Source organism: Mus caroli, unplaced genomic scaffold (assembly GCF_978045245.1).
Source record: "Mus caroli unplaced genomic scaffold, Mus_caroli_1 scaffold_14, whole genome shotgun sequence".
In the NCBI taxonomy this organism is placed as follows: Eukaryota; Metazoa; Chordata; class Mammalia; order Rodentia; family Muridae; genus Mus; species Mus caroli.
The window spans coordinates 69,512,088-69,537,255 of record NW_028227269.1 but is presented as its reverse complement, the minus strand read 5'-3'; the positions used below and the strand labels follow the sequence as shown (position 1 = coordinate 69,537,255).

At 41.3% G+C, this 25,168-nt stretch overlaps 1 protein-coding gene across 4 annotated transcripts in view; it reads right to left on the bottom strand.

Annotated features, from left to right (window-relative positions):
* The window catches only part of Arid4a (AT-rich interaction domain 4A), a 67,991-nt gene that overhangs the window by 16,306 nt on the left and 26,517 nt on the right, over nucleotides 1-25,168 (bottom strand). For all 4 annotated transcript variants that reach the window (XM_029484880.2, XM_021179405.3, XM_029484881.2 and 1 more), the window contains 8 exons: nucleotides 23,644-23,723; nucleotides 22,692-22,768; nucleotides 21,543-21,709; nucleotides 9,048-9,120; nucleotides 7,793-7,887; nucleotides 7,541-7,638; nucleotides 6,245-6,476; nucleotides 2,197-2,456 (listed from right to left, as the gene is read on the bottom strand). In XM_029484880.2, coding sequence (XP_029340740.1) covers nucleotides 2,197-2,456; nucleotides 6,245-6,476; nucleotides 7,541-7,638; nucleotides 7,793-7,887; nucleotides 9,048-9,120; nucleotides 21,543-21,709; nucleotides 22,692-22,768; nucleotides 23,644-23,723 — 1,082 coding nt within the window. The remainder of the gene's footprint in view (nucleotides 1-2,196; nucleotides 2,457-6,244; nucleotides 6,477-7,540; nucleotides 7,639-7,792; nucleotides 7,888-9,047; nucleotides 9,121-21,542; nucleotides 21,710-22,691; nucleotides 22,769-23,643; nucleotides 23,724-25,168) is intronic.

Sequence of the window (25,168 nt, the reverse complement as noted above, 5' to 3'; positions counted from 1 at the left end):
CGTTGTGTCTTGACAACCCGAGTTTACCTCGGTGACATGTCAGTGGAGGAGGAGGAGGAGGAGGAGGAGGAGGAGGAGGAGGGGATTTCATGGACCATTTACCAAGGAGCTGATGACGTAAAGGTACACTGCACAAAGGCAAACCCATTCTTCTTAAAGGCCATTCAAGAATCACGGTTAATGACGATGCAGAGTCATAAACAAATCACTTTTAAACCAAAAAATTTAAAAAAACATATGCCCTAGAATGGTCGTTAAGATTCATTCAAATGCCACCTTACCTGGGAGAATTTTCTAAAGCTATTTTGTAAATTCTTGCAACTAGTTATCTTAAGTCTACTTTAGCACTCCTGTCTTCTCACTTTACAAGACACTGTTTGGTGGGTACCATGATGAGCAAAGGCTACCTCCCATCGGAACTCTCCCTTGGTCTGGCCTCTGCTTTAAGTGAGGCTCTTGTTGGAATCACAGCAGAGCGACGGCTGAGCAGAGCTGTGCAAGTCTCTGCTGGTTCCTACTTCTAGCTCCTCTCCCAGCAACTTTTGTTTTGATAATTAGACACGAAGGGTAGTCATATGAAAAGCCCAGCAATATTTTACAATTGTATCCACAGAGTGTATCGCTGCCTCAGAGATGGCTGAGGTGTTCTGCGAATTTCAAAGCTTCAGACGTGGTCTTAAGGAGCTGTGAGGGTCGACAGTACTCACAGGCATCTTTCAGTGGCCCTGGTACATGGCTGAAGCTTTCCTAGCTAACCTACTTCAGGAATATTTGCTCTCCAGGGACACTTCTCATAACTGTTGTGAAGAAATCATTGTAAGTACTGGAGAAAACCTACTTAAACAGAAATCTCCGTGGGCCCTGATACAGACTGGGACTATGTGCTGGCTGCTGTTTGTACACTCAACTTTTATTTAGTAAAACAGAATGTTAACCTTTGCATGGGAGACTGAATTCTTTGCTCTAAAATATTTGCTCCATTTATGTTAAAAGTATAAAGAATCTTAGCTATACTTATTTACAGACTCATTATTATAATTAGAACTTTTTAAGTAGCTGGCCTTTGCTTAACGTCCTGCTTAGATGTTTAAACTGTACTCACCGTTCGCAGCTGCCAGATAGCTCCTGCTACTTTTTAAGTCCTGTATTCTACTTCGTGACGGAACTTTTAAAGACTAGCCTAGTGCACAGCCAACTGCCAGCGCTCACTGTGTCCTCGCCAAGCACCGGACGCCTCAGCTGCTCACCAACAGTGTCTGCTTCTCTACCACTCGCTCTCCCATGGGCCATTCACCAACCCTGCCAGCTCAACTGGATACAGCAGGCCACTGTCTCCAAACGGAGCATAAAGACCTCAAACGTGTAGAAAAGGTATCATTACGTGATAAAAATCACTACAAAATAATGGGAGAAAAGCTTCTACTTTCAAGTAAGACTGTTACGCTGTTGTTCTAAAACTTGATTTTTAGTAACACCTAAAAACTAGTCAATTCATTTGATCACATGTGCAGAATGGCCCACTACGAAGCGTGGTGAGACATTACCTGGATCTAGCTCAACTGCTGGATTGGGGGCTATTTTTAAGTTACTTCAATCCATGCAAGTCTAATACATGGAAAAAAAAATACTGTTTTCACTCAACAGCAAATAGAGTGGACATTAAAAAGCTGGATTTTATTGATGAGATGTGGGGAAAGAATGTATTTTCTAAGCTAGAACCAGGGGTGCATGCCACATTCTCCAATACAATAACTGGAAAAAGGAAAGTGTCTGAAACCAAGCTGACACACAGAAGCGTCTCTCTCTCGTCCTGTGCACCCATGTTCATTAGCTTTCCCACATTGTACCTTTTTTAAAATGGAATTTTGCTGTCGCTGTCCCCGCTGTCCACTTCCTCCATTTTCTCCAGTTCCCTTCCCTGCTGTCAACTGCAGGACCTTTCTTTTCACTGGGTGGCGCAGCCTTCTTTGAGGCCACTGTTTAGGGCACAAGTGCTATTAAATGGTGCGACCAGTATATTCTCCAATTCCGAAAGGCGATACACATCATCTTCACAATGTGTCTCACCTTCATTAGACAAGAGGAACGGAAGTCCCAATAAGAAGACATCCCCTCACACCTGAATCTCTAAGCAGGAACAAAGTGCAGCTGGACCCCAGACAGGTGCCTCTGGAGGACAGACATAAGACAATGTACCTCTCTTGGCTCTTCTCTTCCTCTTCATCTGAGTCTCTCTCAGAGTCATCTGGCTTTTTAATCTTCTTCTCTTTGTTCTTTGGTGTGCTCTTCCTCCCAAACAGCAGCTCATGCTCTCTCTTCGCTGCTGGGTCACCATCGTCATCGTCATCACCTGCGTCCTTATTTTCTAAATCATCTCGGAGGAATTTGTCTTCGATTTTCTCTTCCTCTATTTCCTTCTTGATACAATTTGCATCTCGAACAATTTTCCTTCTCCCCTAGTAGAGGAGATAAGAGCTTTGAGAAAGGAAACGCTACAAGAGAGAAAGACACCTTTACAGCTTTCTCTGAAGTCTCCACAGTAGTGACTATGCTGCGTCCTGGCATGAGATCAGAATCTGAGAACTAATCAACTCAGGACTATTCTCTTCCATTTGCAAGCAAAAGAATCATCAATATAAATCTCTTAATTATGTCCAACATTACCATAATCCCTGGACACAAATACCCAAGGAAGCCCTTTTCCCCTGGTGCCTAGCGTACAGCTCAGTGGGAACGGGGCATGAGCAAAGCCCTGGTTTTGGCACCTATCACCCCACCAACACCCGCAAAGTCTCTGCTCACAACATTGTTTTATTCTATTCTGTTTGGCAGCGCTGGGGCTTTGCACACACTTAGCAAGTGTTGTCCTCAGGGCTCCATCCCTAACTCTATACTGTTAGCTATGATAAAAGAGTTTAAATGAATCATTTCTATGCCAGGGATAGAATTTCCCACTAGTAATACTAGGCTCGAAAGACAGCTCAGAGAGAAGGTATGTCCTTGCCACCAAACCTGATGACCTGAGCTCATGACCTGGTCACATGGCCATAAAAGTGACTCCCACAGATTGTTCTCCGACCTTCATGCATGTGTACACACACAGTAAATATTAAAGTTATTAATAATCTTCAAAAATATTGCCCCTAACTTATGGCCTCTTTGAAAGTTCTGTGATCTCTAGTCCTAGCATGTATTTTTTTTTTTTTTTTGGTTTTTCGAGACAGGGTTTCTCTGTGTAGCCCTGGCTGTCCTGGCACTCACTTTGTAGACCAGGCTGGCCTCGAACTCAGAAATCCGCCTGCCTCTGCCTCCCGAGTGCTGGGATTAAAGGCGTGCGCCACCACGCCCGGCTTCCTATCATGTATTAAAGCAAAACTTAAATATCAATTTATTTCACTACAATAAAAATCAAGTATCAGGGGCTGGAGAGATGGCTCAGAGGTTAAGAGCACCAACTGCTCTTCCAGAGGTCCTGAGTTCAAATCCCAGCAACCACATGGTGGCTCCCAACCATCTGTAATGGGATCTGATGCCCTCTTCTGGTGTGTCTGAAGACAGCTACAGTGTACTCATATACATAAAATAAATAATTTTTTTCTTTTCTTTTTTCTTTTTTTTTGTGGTTTTTTAAGACAGGGTTTCTCTGTATAGTCCTGGCTGTCCTGGAACTCACTTTGTAGACCAGGCTGGCCTCGAACTCAGAAATCCACCTGACTCTGCCTCCCAAGTGCTAGGATTAAAGGCGTGTGCCACCAGGCCCAGCAAATATCTTTTAAAAATCAAATATCAGTATATTTAAGTGATTCTGCTTTAAGGATCTACTGGCATCAATATCTAAATAGTGAGCTTTTGGTCTGGAGAGATAGCTCAGTGGTTGAGAGCACTGGATGCTCTTCTACAAGGCCCAAGTTTGGTTCTCAGCACAGTGGCTCAAAACTGCTTGTAAGTCCAGCTCCAGGAGATCTGACATCCTCTTCTAGATTTTGAGGGTACACACGCACAACTGAAATATACATACATACAAAAATAAACTAACTAATTAAGTAAGTAAGTAACTAACTAAGTGAGATTTCTTTGAATAAGTACCAAGATCTAATGGGTTACAGGAGGCACTAGTCTTGTCTTATGAAGCTGCTCCCAAGCATCTTGCACGTCAGCTGTGAAACTGGTGAACCTTTTTAAGATGTTCTAAACTTTGCTTCAGGTCCATCTAATATGATGGCAGAAGGCTTCCCTCCTCTACTCGGAATTGACAGGGATTTGAAAGAAATAAGAAAGGAGCTGGGAAGGCGGTTCAGCATCTAAGAGAGTTTGCTGTGGAAACTCGAGAACCTGAGTTCAAAGTCCTGCACCTGCCTTAAAAACAAAACAAAACAAAACAAAACAACAAACCTACACATGCACCCACACCAGTTCTAGGGGTTAGGGGAAGAACGGGGGAAAACAGCAGGGCCACTGGGAACTGCTGGCCACAGCCTACCTCCAGGTAGTGAGAGACCAGGTGTCAAAGGATTAAGGCAGTAAGAAAGAGAACAAGACACCCGGTATCTTCCCATTTGCAGAGATATGCGCATGCACCACACGCACACGCGAATACACATACACACACACACAGACACACCTCTAACAGGTCAACAGGCATGGTAGAGTTCACTCTTATCATTCCACACTTGGAAAATGAAGACTGAAGGGCCAAAAGTTCAAAGTTATCTATAGCTACAGAGTGAGTTGCGTCTCCCCTGGGCTATATTAGTCCCTCTTTAAAACTGAAATTAACAAAATAACAAAACTTTATTTACTTATTAGATAACAGAACAGTCAGTGTACAAATAAGATTTCTGGGGGCTGGGGGGATGTCTCAGTGTCTCAGTAGTTAAGAGTACTTGATGCTCTTGCAAAGGACCTGAATTCAGCACCCATAAGATAGATTAAAACCATCTATAACTCCAGCTCCAGGAGATCTGGTGCTCTTTGCTGGCCTCTGTGGGCTCCAGGTATGCATTTGATGCACAGACACACATCTAGACGGGTGTACACATAAGATAAAAATAAAGAATTCACCTTTCCCTTTTATTAAACATGGCCTCACCAACAAATAAGATATACAAGGAGCTGAAGCCAGGCACGGTAGTGCATGCCTTTAATCCCCACACTTGAGAACAGAAGCAAGAAAATGTCTGTGACTTTGAGGCCAGCATGGTCTAGGACAATTAGAGATACATAATAGACAGACCATGTCTTAAAAAAAAAAAAAAAAAAAAAAAAAGGCTGGTGAGATGGCTCAGTGGGTAAGAGCACCCGACTGCTCTTCCGAAGGTCCAGAGTTCAAATCCCAGCAACCACATGGTGGCTCACAACCATCCGTAACGAGATCTGGCGCCCTCTTCTGGAGTGTCTGAAGACAGCTGCAGTGTACTTATATATAATAAATAAATAAATAAATCTTTAAAAAAAAAAGAACGGAAATTCTTGACAGTGCGGCAACCCATAAAATGGTAAGTCATGCTATGTAGAGCTCACTGGGCATGGATCAGATAGTGAATGGCAATCCTTCATAAAACCTTAATCAATGAAGAGGAATACAGGGGGCGGAGGCGAGGTAGATGGGAAAATACAAATCAATGTACGCAGAGATGAAGCCGTACAGCATGCACACAGATTGATAGGAAGCGAGGTAGTTTGGGACCTAGAGGTGATTCATTCAACTACCTAATGAGCGCTTTCTGTGTGCTGTGCGTCTTTATTCTAGAAGCCTCGGATCTCATCAGTGAGCAAAACCAACACTCAGCCTTGCCTTCATGGGATGCAACTTTAGTACAAAGGGAGGAAAAGAGAGCAAACCAATTCAGACCGAACAAGTACATCCCAGATAAGAGGAGCGAGAAAGGAGATAGGAAGCAATTAGAGAGGCAGCAACCAGTGCACGCAGGACTGAGCCAGACAACAGAGCCTTGAACGGACAGTAACAGAGAGAGGAGGAGTGTGTGTGTGTGTGCGTGTATACTGTTTTTGTCTGTTTGGTTTGGTTGTTTAGGGCAGGGTTTCAGGCTGTGGCATAGGCTGGCAGGCAGGAGGAGTGTTAAGCACTGTCTGTAGAAAGAGGCTGCTCTGATGACCTTGCTGCAATATTACTAAATCCTGGAACATCAACTAGGTTTTCTACACAAATAGTATGCACATACATTAAAATGTCCACAAAAAGTTCAAGCTAATGCTTGAAGCAGAGAAAGCTACAAGCACTCACTCTTGGCGACTTTAGTTCTGTGTCTTCTCTGTCGCTTTCACTGTTTGAGTCCGTATTCTCCTCGGGCTCACTCTTCACGTCCGGCAAAGGCATTTCCGGGGCCGCTTTTAGAGCTTCGTCCATTGAGTCTTCAAAGTCTTTTTTTTCCTCTTTTACTTTTGGTTCATGGTGGTGAATAGTTCTGAACTGAATATTTGCAGAACGGCAGTACTCCTCAAAACCATAGAGATACCTAAACACACAACATTTCATCTTAGGAAATCGTAGTCTGCATTTCATGTGAATACGAGGTAAATGTGTAGGAAAACCTGAGCCATTTTTAAAGTATTCTTGGTATGTTAGTAAATGCCTTTGATACAATCAACAAAAAATAACATTTACATTATGATTCATAAAAGCAGCAAAATTACAGTTATGAAGTACCGAGGAATATAATCTCATGGTTGGAGGTCACCACAGCATGAGGAACTGTGTTCAAGGGTCAGAGGGTTAGGAGGGTTGAGAGCCACTGCTCTAGAACGTGCACATAACCAGAACTGCAGACGGTGAGCGGATCTGGAGATGGTGTGCACTCCTGCATCTCAGACTTTTAAGAGGAAATCAGCATCACATGGGAAGTGGAGAACGGTAGGCTATGACTCAGGAAACCTTTCAATCCCACGTGACTGCTAGCTTAAACTTTTAACATGTATGGCCCTTGTCTGCAGTGGTAATTAAAAGAAGGCTGTTGGCTGTTCCCTGTAAATGATTATTTGGGGGCAGGAGGGGTGCTGCTCAAGACAGTGTTTCTCTCTCTCCCTCTCCTCTCTCATTTGTTTTTTTCAAGACAGGGTTTCTCTGTGTAGCCCTGGCTGTCCTGTGACTCACTCTGTAGACCAGGCTGGCCTCGAATTCAGAAATCCGCCTGCCAACAGTGTTTCTCAATGTAGCCCTTGCTGTCCTGTAACTCATCGTAGGTCAGGTTGGTCTTAAACTCAGAGATCCTCCTGCCTCTGCTTCCCTGAGTGCTGCAATTAAAGGCCTGTGCCATTACTGCCTGGCTTAATTTTTTACTGATTCTTTGTGAACTGCACTTCATACTCCCCAGTCCCACTCACCTCCCCATTCCTTCATACCCGCCCTCTGCCCTTGCCACCTCTCCACAAAAAGGCAAAAAGAACAAAACCAAAACCAACCAAACAAAAAAAACTGTTGTCAAGGAAGCTGTATTATGTAAGGTCTGTCATACAATATACCCTTTTGCCCAAACCACTTTACTTGCTAATATTTATTCTTTAATGAAGTTGGACAACTTACTTTCTATAAGCAGTTTTTACATTGTAGGAAGCAGCTGAATTCAAAATTGGAATGCCAAGGTCCATATAAATTTGCTTCCATACAGCCCCACTGTCAATCTGGAAGATTAAGATTTTTGTTAACAACTGTCAAAGGAAATAATTGTTACACTAGCAATGTGTGTTCTTTAAGAAAATGCCTACGTCAGTGCAGCATCAAGAACCAGACTTCTCAATGCACAAACACATATTTCTAAAGCGACGGTATACTTACATTGCCACATCCCCCCTGATGATAGACCAGTCTAAAGAGTTTGAAGAGATTGAGATCTTTATAGCCCAAAACAGGTGGTTTGTTGATCGGAGTACCTTTTAAATGTCAGAAGGAAAAAAATAAAGCATTTAGTCAAATGAAAAATACTAGTTTGAAAATAAAAATACTGACTTCTAATTCAACAAAATTCATTCACTGAAGGTATACATTTAAAGGTCCTTAAACCACATAAGACACAAAGTCTTTCTTCTCTGTGTTCTGTATGCAGTTTTGTGGGCTGTCTGAAATTTAGGAGTTGCACATGTCTACGGTCAATCAAGTTGCCTCTATACCAAAGAAATGGCTAAAATTAAATTAAAACTTGACAGTGCTGGTTGTGGCCCAATGCAGTGTGAGAAGAAGCAGGAGGGCTGCAGCTCCACGCTTGCTGCGGTTCTGTGCAAGATTCTTCAAAGCCACAGAACGTCTAGAGCCAAATGACCCACGACTTTGTAGGACTGAAACCTGCCAGCGTGTGATGATTTATAATACTTCTCTTTCTTCTACCTCCATGGAAATCCTATCCTACTCAGAAAGACGTTGATGTCTGTTATCTTCAGCTCAAGGAGAACAGGGTTCAGGTGAGTCTACTCTCCATGAGCGCCTTACCACTGTAATAAATTACTATGCATTTAAGGTCCTGAGTTCAATTCCCAGCAACCACATGGTGGCTCACAACCATCTGTAATGGGATCTGATGTCCTCTTCTGGTGTGTCTGAAAACAGAGACAGTGTACTCATGTACATAAAATAAAATAAAGTACTATGCAGGGTAAGCAATGTTATGATTGGTCACTTTTTAAAACTTTTTTTTAACTTATTTAGTATATGGTGTTCTACATGTATATATGACTGCACACCAGAAGAGGGCAACAAGTTTCATGTTACAGATGGTTTGATCCACCATGTGGTTGCTGAGAAGTGAACTCAGGTCCTCTGGAAGAGCAGCCAGTGGTCGTAACCTCTGAGCCATCTCTCCAGCCCAATTGGTCACTTTCTATTTCTATTTTAGTCTTCTTACAAATACAAGGTAGATCTAGTGTAATTATAAATAATGATTTCCAATGTATTCTACTTGAATAGCTTATTTTTATTCATCTAAGTGCCATCAGGAATAGCGGGTTCATCGGCTTTCTCTGGACTACAAGGCACTCACTCCTAATACGGCAGAAACAATGCACAGACCTCACTCACAAAGCCACTAAGAAGAGCGTACCTCTGTCTTCCATAAACTTATAAAGCTGTTGGAGGAAGTTGTCCCTCTCCTCAGGATCAAGCTCTTCCTCAGGCTGTAACGGAAAGCACAGGGAACAGCAAGAGATCAGTGTGACCGCTGTTGGTGTGAACCCCTGGTAGTCACACTGTAATGCTGTGGCTTTGTTGCTGGTCTGGGACTCAAACGCTAGGCCTCCCAAATGCTAGAACAGTGCTCCACCATTGAGTTCATCCCCAGCCCTTAATTCACATCTGATAACGCAGACCCACTGCACTGTCCGCCAGTCTCTAGCCTTCAGCCCACCTTCCGCTGTGACTCTGCCTTGAGTCCCACCAGAGACTAACAAGAGTCAAGAGAAACAGATTCCAAATTAGAGCAAGAGGACTGTTTTGACTTCATTTGGGGAAAACCAAAAATATGGCCCATACAAATATATTGGGAGACAAGCACAATAATAAGAAAAGTATTTTTATAGAAAACAGTATCACTGAATGAATATAAGCAAAGGCTGTAAGGTCAGTGGCAAGAGTTTTCTGTTTAGATGAGACTTTTTTAAAATTAATTTTAAGTCCTTTAAGTAAATCATATAAGTCATACTTGGTCCAGACGCCCCCCCCCCCCACACTTTTCTCTAGTGCTTGCCTCCTTCTGTATTGGCTACTATAACCCTTTAAAGCATTTAAAGACAAGATTGTGTCACCATGTCAAAAGAATGGATACTTCTTACCTCTGCTTCAAAATAAAACAAAAAGAATTGTTTACTAGCAAAAAAAAAAAAAAAGAAAAGCTGACACATAATTACTTAGTTGTGTTTGTGCACCCTGCGCTCCCCTACCTCTATAAAAAATAAATTTCCAAAACCTACCAATTTAAGTGTTCCTATGTACTAATTACATAAATGCAGTAGTGTTTTCATATAATAGTATTATGGATTAAAATAAACAATCCTTGGGCTGGCAGGATGGCTTAGTGGGTAGGGCACCACCAATATGTTTAATGGCCTGAGTTCAATCACTGGGTCCCACATGATGGAAAAAGAGAATTGATTCCCACAAGTTTTCCTCATACCATCACACAGGTGCCAATCCAAGCATGTAATACATACATGGTATAAAAATATAATATCTGCTGGTATATTACCTATAAATATTTATAATTTTTCTGTTTTTGTTTTGAGACAGGGTCACAAGCAAGAAAGGCTAACCTCAGCTCTGTAGGTGAGGATGCCCTTGAACTACTAACCATCCTGTTGTCACGGGCTCTGTGCTAAGACTGAAGATATACGTCACACTAAGTTATAGAAATTATTTAAAATTCAGCAGTACTATGGAAAAATTAGTAAAACACGAATGTTTCTTCCATATAAAGGATCATGTCTTTAGAAGATACCTTTCCTATGGTTCTAAAAGAATAATTCAAATTTTGCCTTTTAAGAACCATATTCAGATGAAAAGCAATGTTCAGGCAATAAATATTGATTATTCAGGGCTTAGAAGGCAACAGGCACTTTAAGATCATGTTATCCTTTAAGAAGTTTAATAGCTAATAGTATAGCCAGAATCGATGAACATGCAGTGAATTAAAATATATAATAAAATCTAGGAGGCAGGCAGATCTTTGTGAGTTCAAGGCCAACCTGGACTACATACAACAGCTAGAGCTAAATAATGACACTCTATCTCAATAAAACCAGAAATAAATAAAATAAAAGTTGTTCCCTAATGCAAGCAAAGAAAAATCAACCCTCTAAATGCAAACATGGCACAAATAAGGTTGTATCAAGCTATGCTAAATTCTTCAAGGTTGACTGTATGCTTTTACAGGTTAAAAACTGATAGTTTATGGGCATTAAGTTAGTGGATAATAAAGAGTATTCTAGGGGCTGGTGAGATGGCTCAGTGGGTAAGAGCACCCGACTGCTCTTCTGAAGGTCCAGAGTTCAAATCCCAGCAACCACATGGTGGCTCACAACCATCCGTAATGAGATCTGGCGCCCTCTTCTGGAGTGTCTGAAGACAGCTACAGTGTACTTACATATAATAAATAAATAAATCTTTAAAAAAAAAAAGAGTATTCTAGGCTCTGTGAGGAACTATGCCACAAAATTTTAAGTTCAGGTACAGTTCCAAGATATAAAAACAAAATTAGTAAAAAATTCAATTTACATATACCTACTTTCTTGAAAGGAAATTCCCACCAAAAATAAGTAAGCTATAAACAAAGTTTTAAATTTACCTGATGGCTTTTGCAAAAGCTAAAATTGCTAAGTTGGATAGAGAGTTCCTCATCATGTGTTTCAGGCACTAAGAAGTGCCTTCTGCCTGGGACCCCGAGCTGCTGCTGTTTGCTGTCCCTCCCTGGGCCTTCTCACACTCTAGCTAGCACCTCTGAAGGACTTAAGTGTGGGAAAGGGCAGAAAGAAGAAAGGTAGAGATTCTCTGAACTGTGAGACTTCTTCCCTTCAGGGAATCAAAAGCAACTCTATACTTGGCAAACCTGGTAGAGCAAGCAAGAGGATCTCAAGGCTCCAGAACACTCCTGGATGTGAATGGGTTCTGCTACCCATAGTCTACGGAGGATTACGAGCAGTGCTTTACACTACCAGGCTCAGATCCTTCTGACATGAGGCATTATGTCTTCAAATTAAGTTCAAGTATTTATCAATAGTTCTATCATCACTCAGGAGCTGTGCAAGAGCACTGTGGATGGAAATGAGACCACGTGACCCCTTCTCATTTTGCTGCTTTGATTCTGCCGAGTGGTGTGGACAGACACAAGAGGCCACACCACATAATGTAGTGTGCACAGTGCGGGAATGCGGGGTGGCACGACCAGTTCTGCTCCGGAGAGGCTGCCGTTGTAATAGTAAAGAAAGCCTTTCCTTTCCCTGTGACTGGCAGTAGTCCCCGAACAGCAAGCAGGAGCAGATAGGTCCGACAGAGAAAAGCCATGATCAGGAAAGGGCTTTGTCACAATGTACTAAATAGCCACTACTTGGTATCATATAGACAGGACATTTTGTAAAGGATTAGAGTCATGTTTTTGAAGTTCTCAGTCATGAATCATGAATGAAACGAAGGAATAGGGAAGCAGAGGATGCCATCACTCGGTCCACAGGGGCAGGGAGGAGGAGGGAGAAAAAGGGAGGAGGAGGAGGAGGAGGAGGAGGGAAGATCAGCCCTGCTCTGAAGGAGAGGGAGTGGATGAGAGCAGGAGAGAGACGTTCCAGGGAGGGTTCTGCTGGTTGGATTTTTCTTCCATGCCTATCTATGCTGGCAGTACTCTGTAGGTCTGCCAGTTTGACACACGGCTACTTTATGCACAGCTTTAATCTCTGATGACTGGCAAGCATTTAGATAATCATTGTGTGATGAAAAGACATCTTGCAACTGAGATGAGAAGATGTTCTTGCATGTTTCACACTGGCCGCGGGTAAAACCGAATGCTCTGCAGTAAAGCCAGGAAAGCCGGGAAGGCCAGAATGTTTCAAGCTGTCCACACATGGGCCACCTTCTCCACACATCTGGAAGCAAGTGCTCATTCAGAAACAGCATCCACTCCGGCGACAAGCGGGCTTCACACTTCATCTGGATATAATACAGTATGCTACCCTGTTCAGACGGGGTCTCCTGTAATCTAGGTTAGCCTCCAGTTAGTGTCGATCCTCCTGTCCAAGTGCTGAGATTACAGGCACGTGCCACAGATGAAGCAACACACACCTCATTTCTGCTGTTAAGTTTCCTAGCCAGGAAATCGACTTTACAGACTGCAAATCCGGAAGGTATCCAAACTGTCAAAACTGGAGGCTGGTTTGAAACTTGTAGCTATCCTCCTGTCTCTGCATCCCTAGTGCTGCGATTACAGATGAGCATCACAGCTAGTTTAGCTTTCCTTGTGTCTATCCTGTGCTACTTAACAATGAGAAGACAAAGCTGACTACACTCAACACGAAGGAGCCTCCAGCCGCGTCTGAGTGGAGGCTGGGAGCTAGGAGACACGTGGATGTGAGAAGAAGGTGAACAGGGGTCAATTCATGAAAGCCCAGACTTCAAAGGCCAGGATGAAAAATAATATATAAAATAACAACAAAACCCAGTACCGAATCAGTGTTCATCTGATATGGGTGGAAAGCGATTAAAGGGTTTAAACGAGAAATCTTTGAATCTTTGGCAAGGTACAGAAAACTATCCCAAGTTGGTTGGAGGAAAATATTTAAAAACAGAGAGAGAGAGAGAGAGAGAGAGAGAAACCTAGACTACATTGTGTAAGAAATGAGATATTTTGAAGAAAAGAGAAGTTGTGTCAAAGACTGTTCTAATTAACTTCAAACAACAGTCCAACAACTTGTTTCACACAGCAATTTCCCAAGATTTTACATAATCCACATTTATTCATTCTTCACAAACTAGGTGATGAGGATTTAATATGGGCCATGCACCCTCGCTGCCAGGGTACCCTGGGGAGAAAGGAGGAAGAACAAAATCCCTGGCACACCTTGTGTCCATTTACAACAGAGAAAAGGGGAAACAGAAACCTAAGTGCTTGTGAAAGCGGAGAGTTTCTCATAAGAAAAAATGAGGAAATAGAGAAGGTACTGGATAGCCTACTGAGCTAGCGAGTCTGCTTTGAAGGCACGATGGAGTACTGTATCTAAGTACTTCCGTCCACAGTCACACACACACACACACACACATCTCTTAGATATACACATTCATACTGATAAGAGGGTAGGCAGTCTGCAGATGAAACCCACCGAGTCTGTACAAACAAGCAAAACCTGACTTGGGTTAGTCAGCTTCCCCTGTTCAAACCCTAACAGGTGTGATTTTAACAGTGACGAGAAAAGGCTTATTTTACTGCTGGCAGATGTTCTAATACAACAGACATTACAGTGCCTCAGTGGACTAGTTAATAACGACTTCAATTTAAAAAGAAAAATATTTTAAGAATATGTTTTAAAATTTATTTAGTACTTGTTAAATGTGCATTGGTGTTTCACCTGCATGTATGTCTGTAAGGGTGTCGATCCCTGGAACCGGAGTTACAGACAATTGTGAGCCCCACATGGGTGCTGGGAACTGATCCTTGGCCCTTGAGAAGAGCAGTCAGTGCTCTTTTTTTTTTTAAATATTTATTTATTTATTTATTTATTATACGTAAGCACACTCTAGCTGTTTTCAGACACTCCAGAAGAGGGCATCAGATTTTTTGTTACGGATGGTTGTGAGCCACCATGTGGTTGCTGGGATTTGAACTCAGGACCTTTGGAAGAGCAGTCGGCGCTCTTAACCGCTGAGCTATCTCTCCAGCCCCAGTCAGTGCTCTTAACTGATGAGCTATCTCTTCTCTAGCACGCAAAACGATTTTTTAAAATATTTATTTATTTTTTGTGTATGAGTACACTGTTGCTGTCTTCAGACATACCAGAAGAGAGTGTTGGATTCCATTACAGATGGTTGTGAGCCACCATGTGGTTGCTGGGAATTGAACTCAGATCCTCTGGAAGAGCAGTCGGCGCTCTTAACCACTGAGCCATCTCTCTAGCCCTAAGAATATTTTTTAAGTGGCTAAAATGTTCAACAGTTAAGAATGCTTGCTGCTCCTGCAGAAGTATTTGACTCTCAGCGTCCACACAGTGTCTCTCAGGTGTCCCTAATTCCTGTTCCAGTGGATCTGATGCCTTATTCGAACTTCCCTAGACGCCAAGCATGCACACAGTGCACAAACATACATTCAGGCAACACACTCATACATATAAAATGAAGTAAATCTAAAACAATGAAAAAAGAAAAGGCTTGTTACAATGACCTGCACCTGTGGTCTCAGCTACTCAGGAGGCAGAGCCAAGAGAAATGAATGAGCGCAGGAATTCAAGGTCAGCCTGGGCAGCAGAACAAGGCCACATCCCAGAAAAGGTGAGGGAGAGGGAGGGAGAACTTAAAATAGACAGTTAATGAACAATCTACAAAGTTAAAAAAAACAAAAAACAAAACAAAAACAAACAAACAAACAAACCCCAACTATGTACAAAGTTTCAAATACAAAACCAGATAGTAGAGCAGGAAATAGAAGGCTACATTTGCTATCCCAGAGCTTGGGAGGTAAAGGTAGGAGGAATTCAAGGTCATCTTCAGCTTCTCAGCAAAGTCTGAGGACAGCCTAGGCTTCTAGAGCTCCTGTCTTAAATACACAGGGATGGTGAGATGGCTCAGTGGATAATGGTGGCAGGTTGCTACCAAGCCTCACAGCCAGAGTTCAAGCCCCTGACCAGCATGACTGGTGAGCCTCCTCTACCCAAATAAAATGTACATAAATAACTAACTATAAAACAAAAGAGAAATAAGTTTAAAAAATTAAGTTGGCAGTATTTGTGTAAGGTCCAAAGGTCCTGACAGCAGTGAATTTCCTGAATAAATAAATCTGGAATAAATGTGACATTAAGTAATGCCAAGTACACTGCTTTGAAAAAAGAGATGATATTACATAACATGCTTTAGAAATATTTCAAGTAAAAAGTTAAAAAAAAAAGCCCACCTCTTTTGTGTCCTAAAATTATTTATTCCCAAAGGGATCACATGTAGTTTCTGGTTTAAAAACACTAGCTTCAGATCTAGTGCAGAGACCAACCTGGGGGAGGGAGGGGGAGGGAGGGAGGGGGAGGGAAGGGAGGGAGGGGGGCGGGCCAGCAGTTATGTGCTAATGCACTGGTCTAGGGAAAGCCATCGATTGCCTGGACCAAGGGCGGCAGAGTAAAAATGTAAAGAGGTGGGCAAAGTAAGGAGCTATTCAAGGAGGTAGAAGACAAAGGGTTTGTGTCTGAATGAATTCAGATGGAAGAACCAAGAAAACAATCAAGGTGCCTTCTGTGTATCTGGTTTAGGCAACTGGGTGTGGTGCTTTTATTAAAATAGATTAGGAATGGCCAGGAAGGGAGGTAATCGAAGCTGTGGGCATACTGAGTTTGAGTACTTATAAACATGAAAAAAATTCCAGACAGTTTTAGATAAATGTCTGTAGCCAAGAGACATCTGAGGTGTACACAGAGATTTGGGGTCATTCTATCATTTAGTTGGGAAGTAAACCAGAAAACAAATGTAATGTCATGCCATCTGAAAGCTACTAAGGTGTCAGATGAGATAAGACACACTGTTGTCTGGCTAAAGGTCTCTGGTGACTGCCAGCAGTTGTTCTGGTTGTGATGAGAGGACAAGACACCACAGTGGCAGATGCAACTGAGCAACCTGGACAAAAGGGTAAGCACAGCCAGCCAGCCAGACAGACAGATAGACAAGTGGAGGACACTTGAGGGCAGAAGAGGTGGGAACAGAACGGAATGGGCTAAAGAAGGAGAGGGAGCTGATACTCAGACCCCGATCCAGAGCAGAACCCCAGGGACCTGGCTCTCAGAGGGCGACATGCTGTCAAGTGTGCCTGGGAAAAAGAACAGGCTGTTGGGTCTAAAGTCTCCTCTCATGCGGTTTATAATCTACTCCCACCTAAAACTTAGGGGGTTTCTTTCCAAAGCCGGAGTGGAGACAAGGTGACATTCAAAGAAGATGACTTGATTGCAATCACTGAATTACCCAGTAATAGTTGGAGAACCAGTTAACTCTGATCCTAAAATTTACAGAAATACCATTCCTCAGTGTTACACACATGCCAAACACTTCCAGGAGCACAAAGGAAGTGATATATTTACTGCAAAATGCTGTTTTACAACTTAACCATCCCACTTAAAATAATTTTATGACTCTTAAATTTCAACAGTTAAGTAAACCTAATAAATTATTTTTCCACTTGAAATGATATCTACACTATAATCAAGATGTGATAGCCGTGCTCTCATCAAGACCATTTATCTTATTTATTTATTATTTGTTTGCAAATACTGCATGTGTGTGTGTGTGTGTGTGTGTTTCAAGACAAGGGCTCTCTATGTAACCCTGGTTGTAGACCAGGCTGGCCTCAAATTCACAGAAATCCTCCTGCCTTTGCCTCCCAGGTGCTAAGATTAAAGGCATGAACCATCACCAGCTGGTTATCATCAAGTTTTTAACATCACTCAAACCTCTTATATGACCACTAATATAAGGTATGATTACGTAAAACTTTTTTTTTAACCATGGAGAGATGGCTCCATGGTGAAGAGCACTGGCTGCTCTTCCACAGGACCTGGATTTGATTCCCAGTTCCAGGGGATTCTGACTCCCGTCTTCTGGCCTCCATAGATACCAGGCATGCAAGTAGTGCAAAGGCATTCATACAGATAGAACACCTCTACACAATAACTATTTTTAAAATGTAGCTAAATTTATGTGAACAAATGTATAAATCTCATTAGTCTCATTATGTGAATTTAGTGTTGTTTATGTTTTAGGCTGAAATAGTAAAGACTTTTAAAAACTCATTAAGACTTCTTAAATAGAGATTTCGGGGCTGGAGAGATGGCTCAATGGTTAAGGGTACTGAATGCTCTTCCAGAGGTCCTAAGGTCAACTCCCAGCAACCACACGGTGACTCATAACCATCTGTAAAGGGATCTGATTTCCTTTTCTGGTGTGTCTGAAGTGTGCTACAGTGTGCTCATAAAAGAAAAAAAAATTAAAAGAATAAAGAGACTTCTCTTTTTTTAGTGTGTATGTATGTTTCTGCCTGCATACACAAGTGCTCCATATGCATGCAGTGCCTGAGTAAGCCAGAAGAGGGCACTGGATCGCCTGGAGCTGGAGGTAGAGATGTCTGTAAACTGCCATGTGGGTGCTAAGTAGCAAACTGGCCAGACTGAGGTCTTTTGCACAATCTGCCATGCTCTTGGCCCCTTAACCATCTCTGTCCAGCCCACTCTTATTTTTTATTTCCTTGTCTAATAGTCTAAATTAAAGCAAATTGTTGTATTTGAATGTAAGCTAATATCTAAGGTATTCATTAAAGGAGGTTGTGTCAAATCTACTTAAAGCCTGTTATTATTGGTAACTGAAGTTATTAAAATTAGCTTTGATATCTATATTACATTTAAAACCTTAAGCTTTACTGACATTACAGTTTTCCTGAATTATCAGGCATTTACTGTGGGTCTATACACGAAGTGGTCTCGAATAGTCACCAGCAAATGCCTATAACCTACATGGTCAGAGATTGACACAGATGACATTTGATTCAAAAAATGAATAGTCATATTCTCAGGAATTAAAAAACTCAAGCACTTATGACTTTTACAATAATGGAAAATTATCTTGGGCACTAAATATTGGTAATCCCTACAAAAGCTTCAAGATTGGAAAAATGAGCATGTCAATACATTAGACTAAAAAGAGTAGATCTTATAAAAAAAACTAATTTTAATTCTCAATGTTACACATGAAATCTGATACACAAAGTCTACTGATAAAGTCATGATGATTTAACCTAAAACTGTTTAATTTCCTCTTGATAATTAACCTTCTAACATCCCACCCTTAGAAAACTCCCCTACATTTATCCAATATAAACCTAAGTCAAGAGAAATAAATAATTCCTATCATTATTTCTATTCATCTGGACTTTCCAATAAATTTCCAAGCTAAAAAAAATTAGTAATGTCTTTTCTAATATAAAACTTTCTTAACAAAGACATTTAAATAAGACCACAAGAATCATCTCTAAGCAGCTTTTTTTGGCCTAATTATCTATGTGTTGCAATTAACAATACAGACAGGAAGTATTCCTGCCCCATCCCCAAGTCTCTTCCCAAGCACAGCCTGAGACATGCTGCTTACACTCAAAGCCTGACGTAGCCTCTGAGTAGGAAATAAAACACTAAATTAAAAAGCTCCTGCTCCTGGAAAGCTGCACAATGTCCAATCTCACTGCTCCAACTTATGCTTGCATCCCTGAAGCACGGTTAATGAACAGAGGCTACTGCTCATTCGCACTGCACAAACACTAGCACTTGTATGATTCTGCAGCATACGCTTGCTAGCCTACCCTGGCTGACCATCTACAGTGCTGTTTAATGGTTTACAGAATGTTCCAAAGGATCTTTAGATCCTTGCAGAGCAGCGTCCCATCCTCATAAGCAGCCCAGCATCCCTCCATCTGAGGGAGAGCTATGCTCTGTACTGTAATACAGCAGTTAGCCTCACTGGTGTGGGGAAGGCCCATAATGACTAAGCCAGGTAGGCCCTGGCTCCTCAGATCAGCCAGTGCATATCACACTCCGGTTTCTCCTCTTGCTATGTGTGCTTTGAAGCAGCTCTCGATTGATCAGCATGTTAAACTGTTTTAAGACTTATTCTTCAAGACGAGTTAGAATGATTCAGCAACTAAATCTCAAATCCGAAAGCAGGCAATGCAGCTGATTCTCCCCTGAAACAAACAAGATCTCACTAAAGGAAGCCCACTAAGGTGACCGAGAACTACTTTACAACAAGCGTGTGGCAATAGACCAAACAGTGGGGAAATGAGCAGCTGAGAAATAATGTAGAATAAACTGTATAAAGCATGCCTACAGTTTGTGATTTTTGCTATTTTTCTGGCAGGAATAAAGCAACCGTATCCACTAAATTTTAGCAAGTTCATAAGTAACACACTGTAAGGAGACATTATTTTTCTAAGTGTCCTTATCTTTGAATTTTTCTTTGCTGTTATTCTTGCAAATTTTAGCCTCTGCTCTGTGCATTTTTCCTAGCATTTCTCACTAGCCACTTGGATGAAACATTACAATATTACAGAATTAATCACTATAACATAGACACCATTTACTGTCTTAGAGGCACCTCTGCAACTTCTTTCAAAGCTCTTTTTAGCCTCTTTGTTTAAAATTTCAGGCTATTTTTTGAGGGATAGGGAAAATACATTCTGGAAGGGACACTAATTAAAAGTATTAGCAGAAATAAAGAGACTAACCCTTCTTTCAGCATTTGGCGATATAAGATCCTAATTAATGTTCAATAGAAATCCAACAGCTAACCACAGCCTGCTAAGAGTTCACACCCTGAAAACGTGGCCTATTTACCCTGAAACACACAACCTAAGACTAAATACACACAAAATTCAGACATCACATCTAATATTCAAAATTTAAATCCCCAGACAATTTTTTTTGCCAAATTGTCTCAGCACAGTCATTCTAAAAGCTATCTTATGTTGAAGAAAAATCCCCTTTACCCTCTAATCTTCTAAAAATAGATTCCTACTGTCTTTTACAAGAAACAATTACGCTTGGTTATGAGCTCCACCGTACCAGCCATATAATCAACACCTAAAAATTGTATTTAATCCCATTTTTTGTCAACCAAAACAATAACTAAATATTAAAAAAAAAAGTCTTACCTATGTGCTGCATTTCCTTTCAAATGCAAAACGGTTAGATTCCCCTTCTACTAGTGCAGGCTCTGGGCATGTCAGTCTGATTGGCAAATATCTGCTGTCCCCTCTGAGGTCACAGCATCCGCAGGGCGATACAGCACTACTTACATTCTCTTCCACATAAAAATCAGACATTACATGAAAGGAAGAGAAAGACAGCCCATTTCAAAGCAGCTGGCAAACCTCCACTGGCAACCTGCCAAGCCTCTGCTAAACCTTCCTGTCTTTCTGAGCATGCTCACTTAAAACCAACAGCATGTTACTATGGCAACTCTGTAGGCAGCCTGTAAGTATGAACCGCCATTCTGATTTCAGAGTGTAAAAAGCCAAACGCTGCAGGGGAGTCAAAGGCAAGAACCAGCATATATTCTTCCCCACATATAAATCTAGCCGTGGCCTTCCAAAAGCTCACAAACAAAAGCATCGCACTGTTTCAAGGCAGAATTTTTCATGCTCAAATAGGTGGTCGTTTTCAATAAACTCATGCTTTGTTTTGCCTCTCAACAACTGAAATTACACTAGAAAATTCATCCCGTTTAACAAAACACTGGCGACTCCACAGCCAGGCCGCATCTGAGCAGCCACAGTAACCCTATGGATGGCTTCTGTAACCTACAATCACAGTGTGCACAACACGGCAGCAGTACAAAGAAACCCCTCATGATAAAAACACAATCTACAGTTTTTTCTATGATTGTCAAGCTGCCAGGTGTGGGTTTTTTTGGATGTAATTATGATATTTACCCCCTAAAAGGTTTCTAAGTTAGGAGAACCAAGTCCCGGGTTCAAATCCCTACACTGCACATTTTAGCTGTGCCAGCTCAGACAGTTAACTTCTGAGTCTCAGAGCACCCTGAAGGCAGGATGGTAACAATTACATCACACACTGACAACTGGTAAACACGGAAAATACCTGATCCCCCGCTCCCCAAAACCTTGTTGATTAACCTTGAAAAGTACTTTTTGGTAACTTTATGCTGAAAACTAGTCCTGATTTATACACTACACTCTAAGCCAAACAGCCACAACTCCTTAACCAAATTAAGCTAAGAAATGTTTCAGACAAAAACAAATGACCGAGAGCAAAAGCATAGAGGTATTATTTTCACTAGAAAACAAACAAACAAATAAACCACAGCATTGACCTACCAGCTCTTCTTCCTCCTTTTTGGCCTCTTTCTCCTTCTCCTCTTCACGTTCCTCAGCTGGGCACTCTTCGTCATCACTACTGGAGGACTCAAGGATTTCACTTATATCCATTTTCCAATTATCAGGAACAATTCTACCTTTTAGGAAGACACTTGCTCTTCGCAGCCCTGAAAGGAAACATGGACTTTGGCAGTTGCTCCGGAATGAAGGGAAGGAGATGCCTGCCACTCAGAGTCTGAAGGCTCAAGCCAAATCCACCCATTATTCTCAAAATGATAGAGGAAATCAGGGTGTCCCATGAGTCAGAAGACCATTTGTAGGCGTTTATGTTTGCTTACTGCTATGAGACAGGGTGTCACCATCTAACCCAATCTAGCCTGGAACTTGCAACCTTAACATGGACACCTCTTAAGTGACACCAAGCCTGGCAAAGATTAGAAATAGCCTTTTAGAGAAAAAGATTTACTTTCATTTTATGTATGAGTGTCCTGTATTTATTTATGGGCAGAATCAAGTCCACCAGTAGCATTAAATTCCCGAGAACTGATTACAGATGGTTGGGAACCGCCATGTGGGTGCTGGGAACCAAGCCTGGGTCCTCTGCAAGAGTAGCAAGTGCTCTCAACCACTGAGCCAGCTCTCCCGCCCCACTACTAGAACTAGGCCAGCCCAGGTGTGGTAGTGCATGACTTTAATCTCAGCAGTTGGGAGACAAAGGCAGGTGGATCTCTGTGAGTTCAAGGCCACACAGTGTGTTCCAGAACAACCAGGCCTATGTAGAGAGACAACCCCTCTGCAAGAAGAAATACTAATGATCAAACATGCAAAGTTAAATCTGAACAATTTACAAACCAAATATTTTATTGAGACATGAAAAAAATGCCATTAAGTGAGAGTATCATTCAGGTGTGTCCAACACATTATCTGTGAGGCTCACACTCAGAAACCGAGCGCAGGCAGCAAGGCAAGGAGAGGCAAAAACGCTCACTCTGTGAGGTTACTGACATTGTATCGGGCCACACGCAGCCCACGGATGACAGGGTAGATCTAGGATTCCAAACGGTTAATATGGTAACACGCGATAGTCAGTATTTGTTATTTTCCAAGCACGGTCACATCATGAACTAAACTGACTCTGCTTTCACGTACCTGGCTTAGCACAGAGCTCAGATTCTGGTAGAGTGAGAATGTCTAGTTCCTTAATGTCCTTTCTTGCTATAGAGTAACTATGACAAAGAACAAAACACAGAACTACTTATTAAATGAAAAACATCATTTAAGCAATCCACATTGACACATACATAAGACCTCAAGAAATGAAAATTATTTTGTCAAATAGTTTTTTAAAAGACAAAGGCCATAATACCCTGATCCTGAGTAAAGCCTTGGAGGCAAAGTTGTATCTTTTAAGTTTCATGCACTCAAGTACTCTTATTTGAGAGCCTGGAATTTAAGTAGACGAGGCCAGCCTGGTCTACAAGTGAGTTCCAGGACAGCCAAGGCTACACAGAGAAACCCTGTCTCGAAAAACCAAAAAAAAAAAAAAAACAAAACAACAAAAAAAAACCAATGTTTCCAAATATACAACATTCCTATAGACAATAGTTTCAATCAACAAAGTCATTTCAATACTTATAACACTCATTTTGTTTAATATTTCCTAATTTTTGTTAATTTGCTAAAATATTTTTATGATTATATATACTATGGTATATCTTTCATAGAGAACAACTTAAAAATATGAATTTTACTGTTTAAATAAAAATACAAAATTAAAGGAAAATTTCTCAAAGTCTTCTTTAAAATTAAAAGTGAAAAGACTTATTTTACCAATAAATTTTATTAAGAAGCTTCATAATTCATAATATGAAATAGCACATGATAAAAATATGAAAAATTATGTATTTTAATTACAAATAGATGTCTTTAATACTGCTGACACTTATTGTTATTTTTACATAAAATTAATCAGCTAAAGGTACCCTACATAAACACAGTAATAATCTCTCAGTTTCAACTTGAATGAGTCCCTTTATGGTAGGTGGCCAATCACTGTGTCTCAGCCCCACGAATCATTACTGGGTGGTGTTTCATTACTCACAATTTAGAATCAATAAATGATCGAACTAAACACTGATCTTTTTTCACTGTGACGTCATCATTGCAGCTGGGAGAGACAACCTGGAATACAAAATCAGAATCGACTGACTCCCCTTGCTCAGAAAATGAAAGTTTATTTTGTTATTTACTACCCCCCTCCCCACGTTCCACCCCCTACTCCCGGCCTAAGTAATCACGCCCCAGGCCTTTCACCTGTTAGGAAAGGACTCATCCACTTAGTCACATCCCTCAACAAGAATGCTTTAGTTTTTAATTATGTCTATTCATTTACTTGTGTATGGGGTAGGGAGAGTTCAAGTTTGCTGTTACGCTCATGTAGAGGTCAAAGTACAACTTGGTAAGCCTTGGTTCTCTCCGGCCACCATGTGGGTTTCCTAGGGCTCCGGTTCAGGTTTGTCAGCAGTAGTGGCAAGCACCTTGACCTACTGACCATCTTGCCAGGCCCAAGAATGTAATCTTAAAAATAACTTGGGGGCAGGGAGACCAGAGAGATAGCTTAGCAGCTGAGAGGATGCAGATGACCCAGGTTCTGTTCCTGGCAACCACATGATGGCTCACAACTGTCTGTAACTTCTGTTCCAGGGAATCTGACCCCTTCTTTTGGCCTTCACAAGGGCCAGCCACCCTGTTGGTACACAGACATACACGGAAGCTAAACAGACATACACGGAAGCTAAACACCCCATACATAAAAAAATAAAATGAAAATAATTTTTAAAAATTTCTGGATCTGCTAATGTTTCATATGGATTATGTTTTACAAGAAATAGCTCAATTGCTAATAGCTCCCATTACTAATAAATTACAAATTTCATTATTTTTTAGCATATTGGCTTTCTAGATATTTAACATGCTCACTAGGTATTAAAAATTAATAATGAAATATAAGTTAAAATAGTATCACTTTAAAAATTAGAGCTTGTTCAAACCTAAATAAGATATTTTATCACATTTATTCGTTTGTGAGGAAGGGTACACAAGTATCCTAGCATCCTATGAAGGTCAGATGGCAACTTGCTATCATTTTCTCTTTCTTCGTGTGGCCCTGGGATCAAACTCAGGCCACAGGCTTGTGCTTGGCATAAGCACCTCTACAGGTGCAACTATCTTCCTGGCTCAAGACTTGATTTTGTATCCAAAACAGTAACTTTATGGATGTATGGTCTGTTCTTTTTATTTTTTTTTCAGATAGGGACTCCTAATAGCCCAAGTAGGCGTCAACTTTACTACATAGCCAAGGATGACTGAACTCTGTACTCTCCTCCCTCTGGCACATTACAGTTTGTTTAATTGGTGGGGAGTATTTTTGTTTCTTTCTTTTGAAACAGGCTCTTACTATGTATCATTAACTAGCCTGGAAATGACTATGTGGACCAGGCTGGCCTCAAGCCCACAGATGTCTGTCTGCCTCTGTCCCCTGAATGCTGGGATTGAAGGGACACGCCACTGATTTGGTTTTTATTATTTTTCCATTGTGTGTGCACATGCATGCACTCACAGAGAGA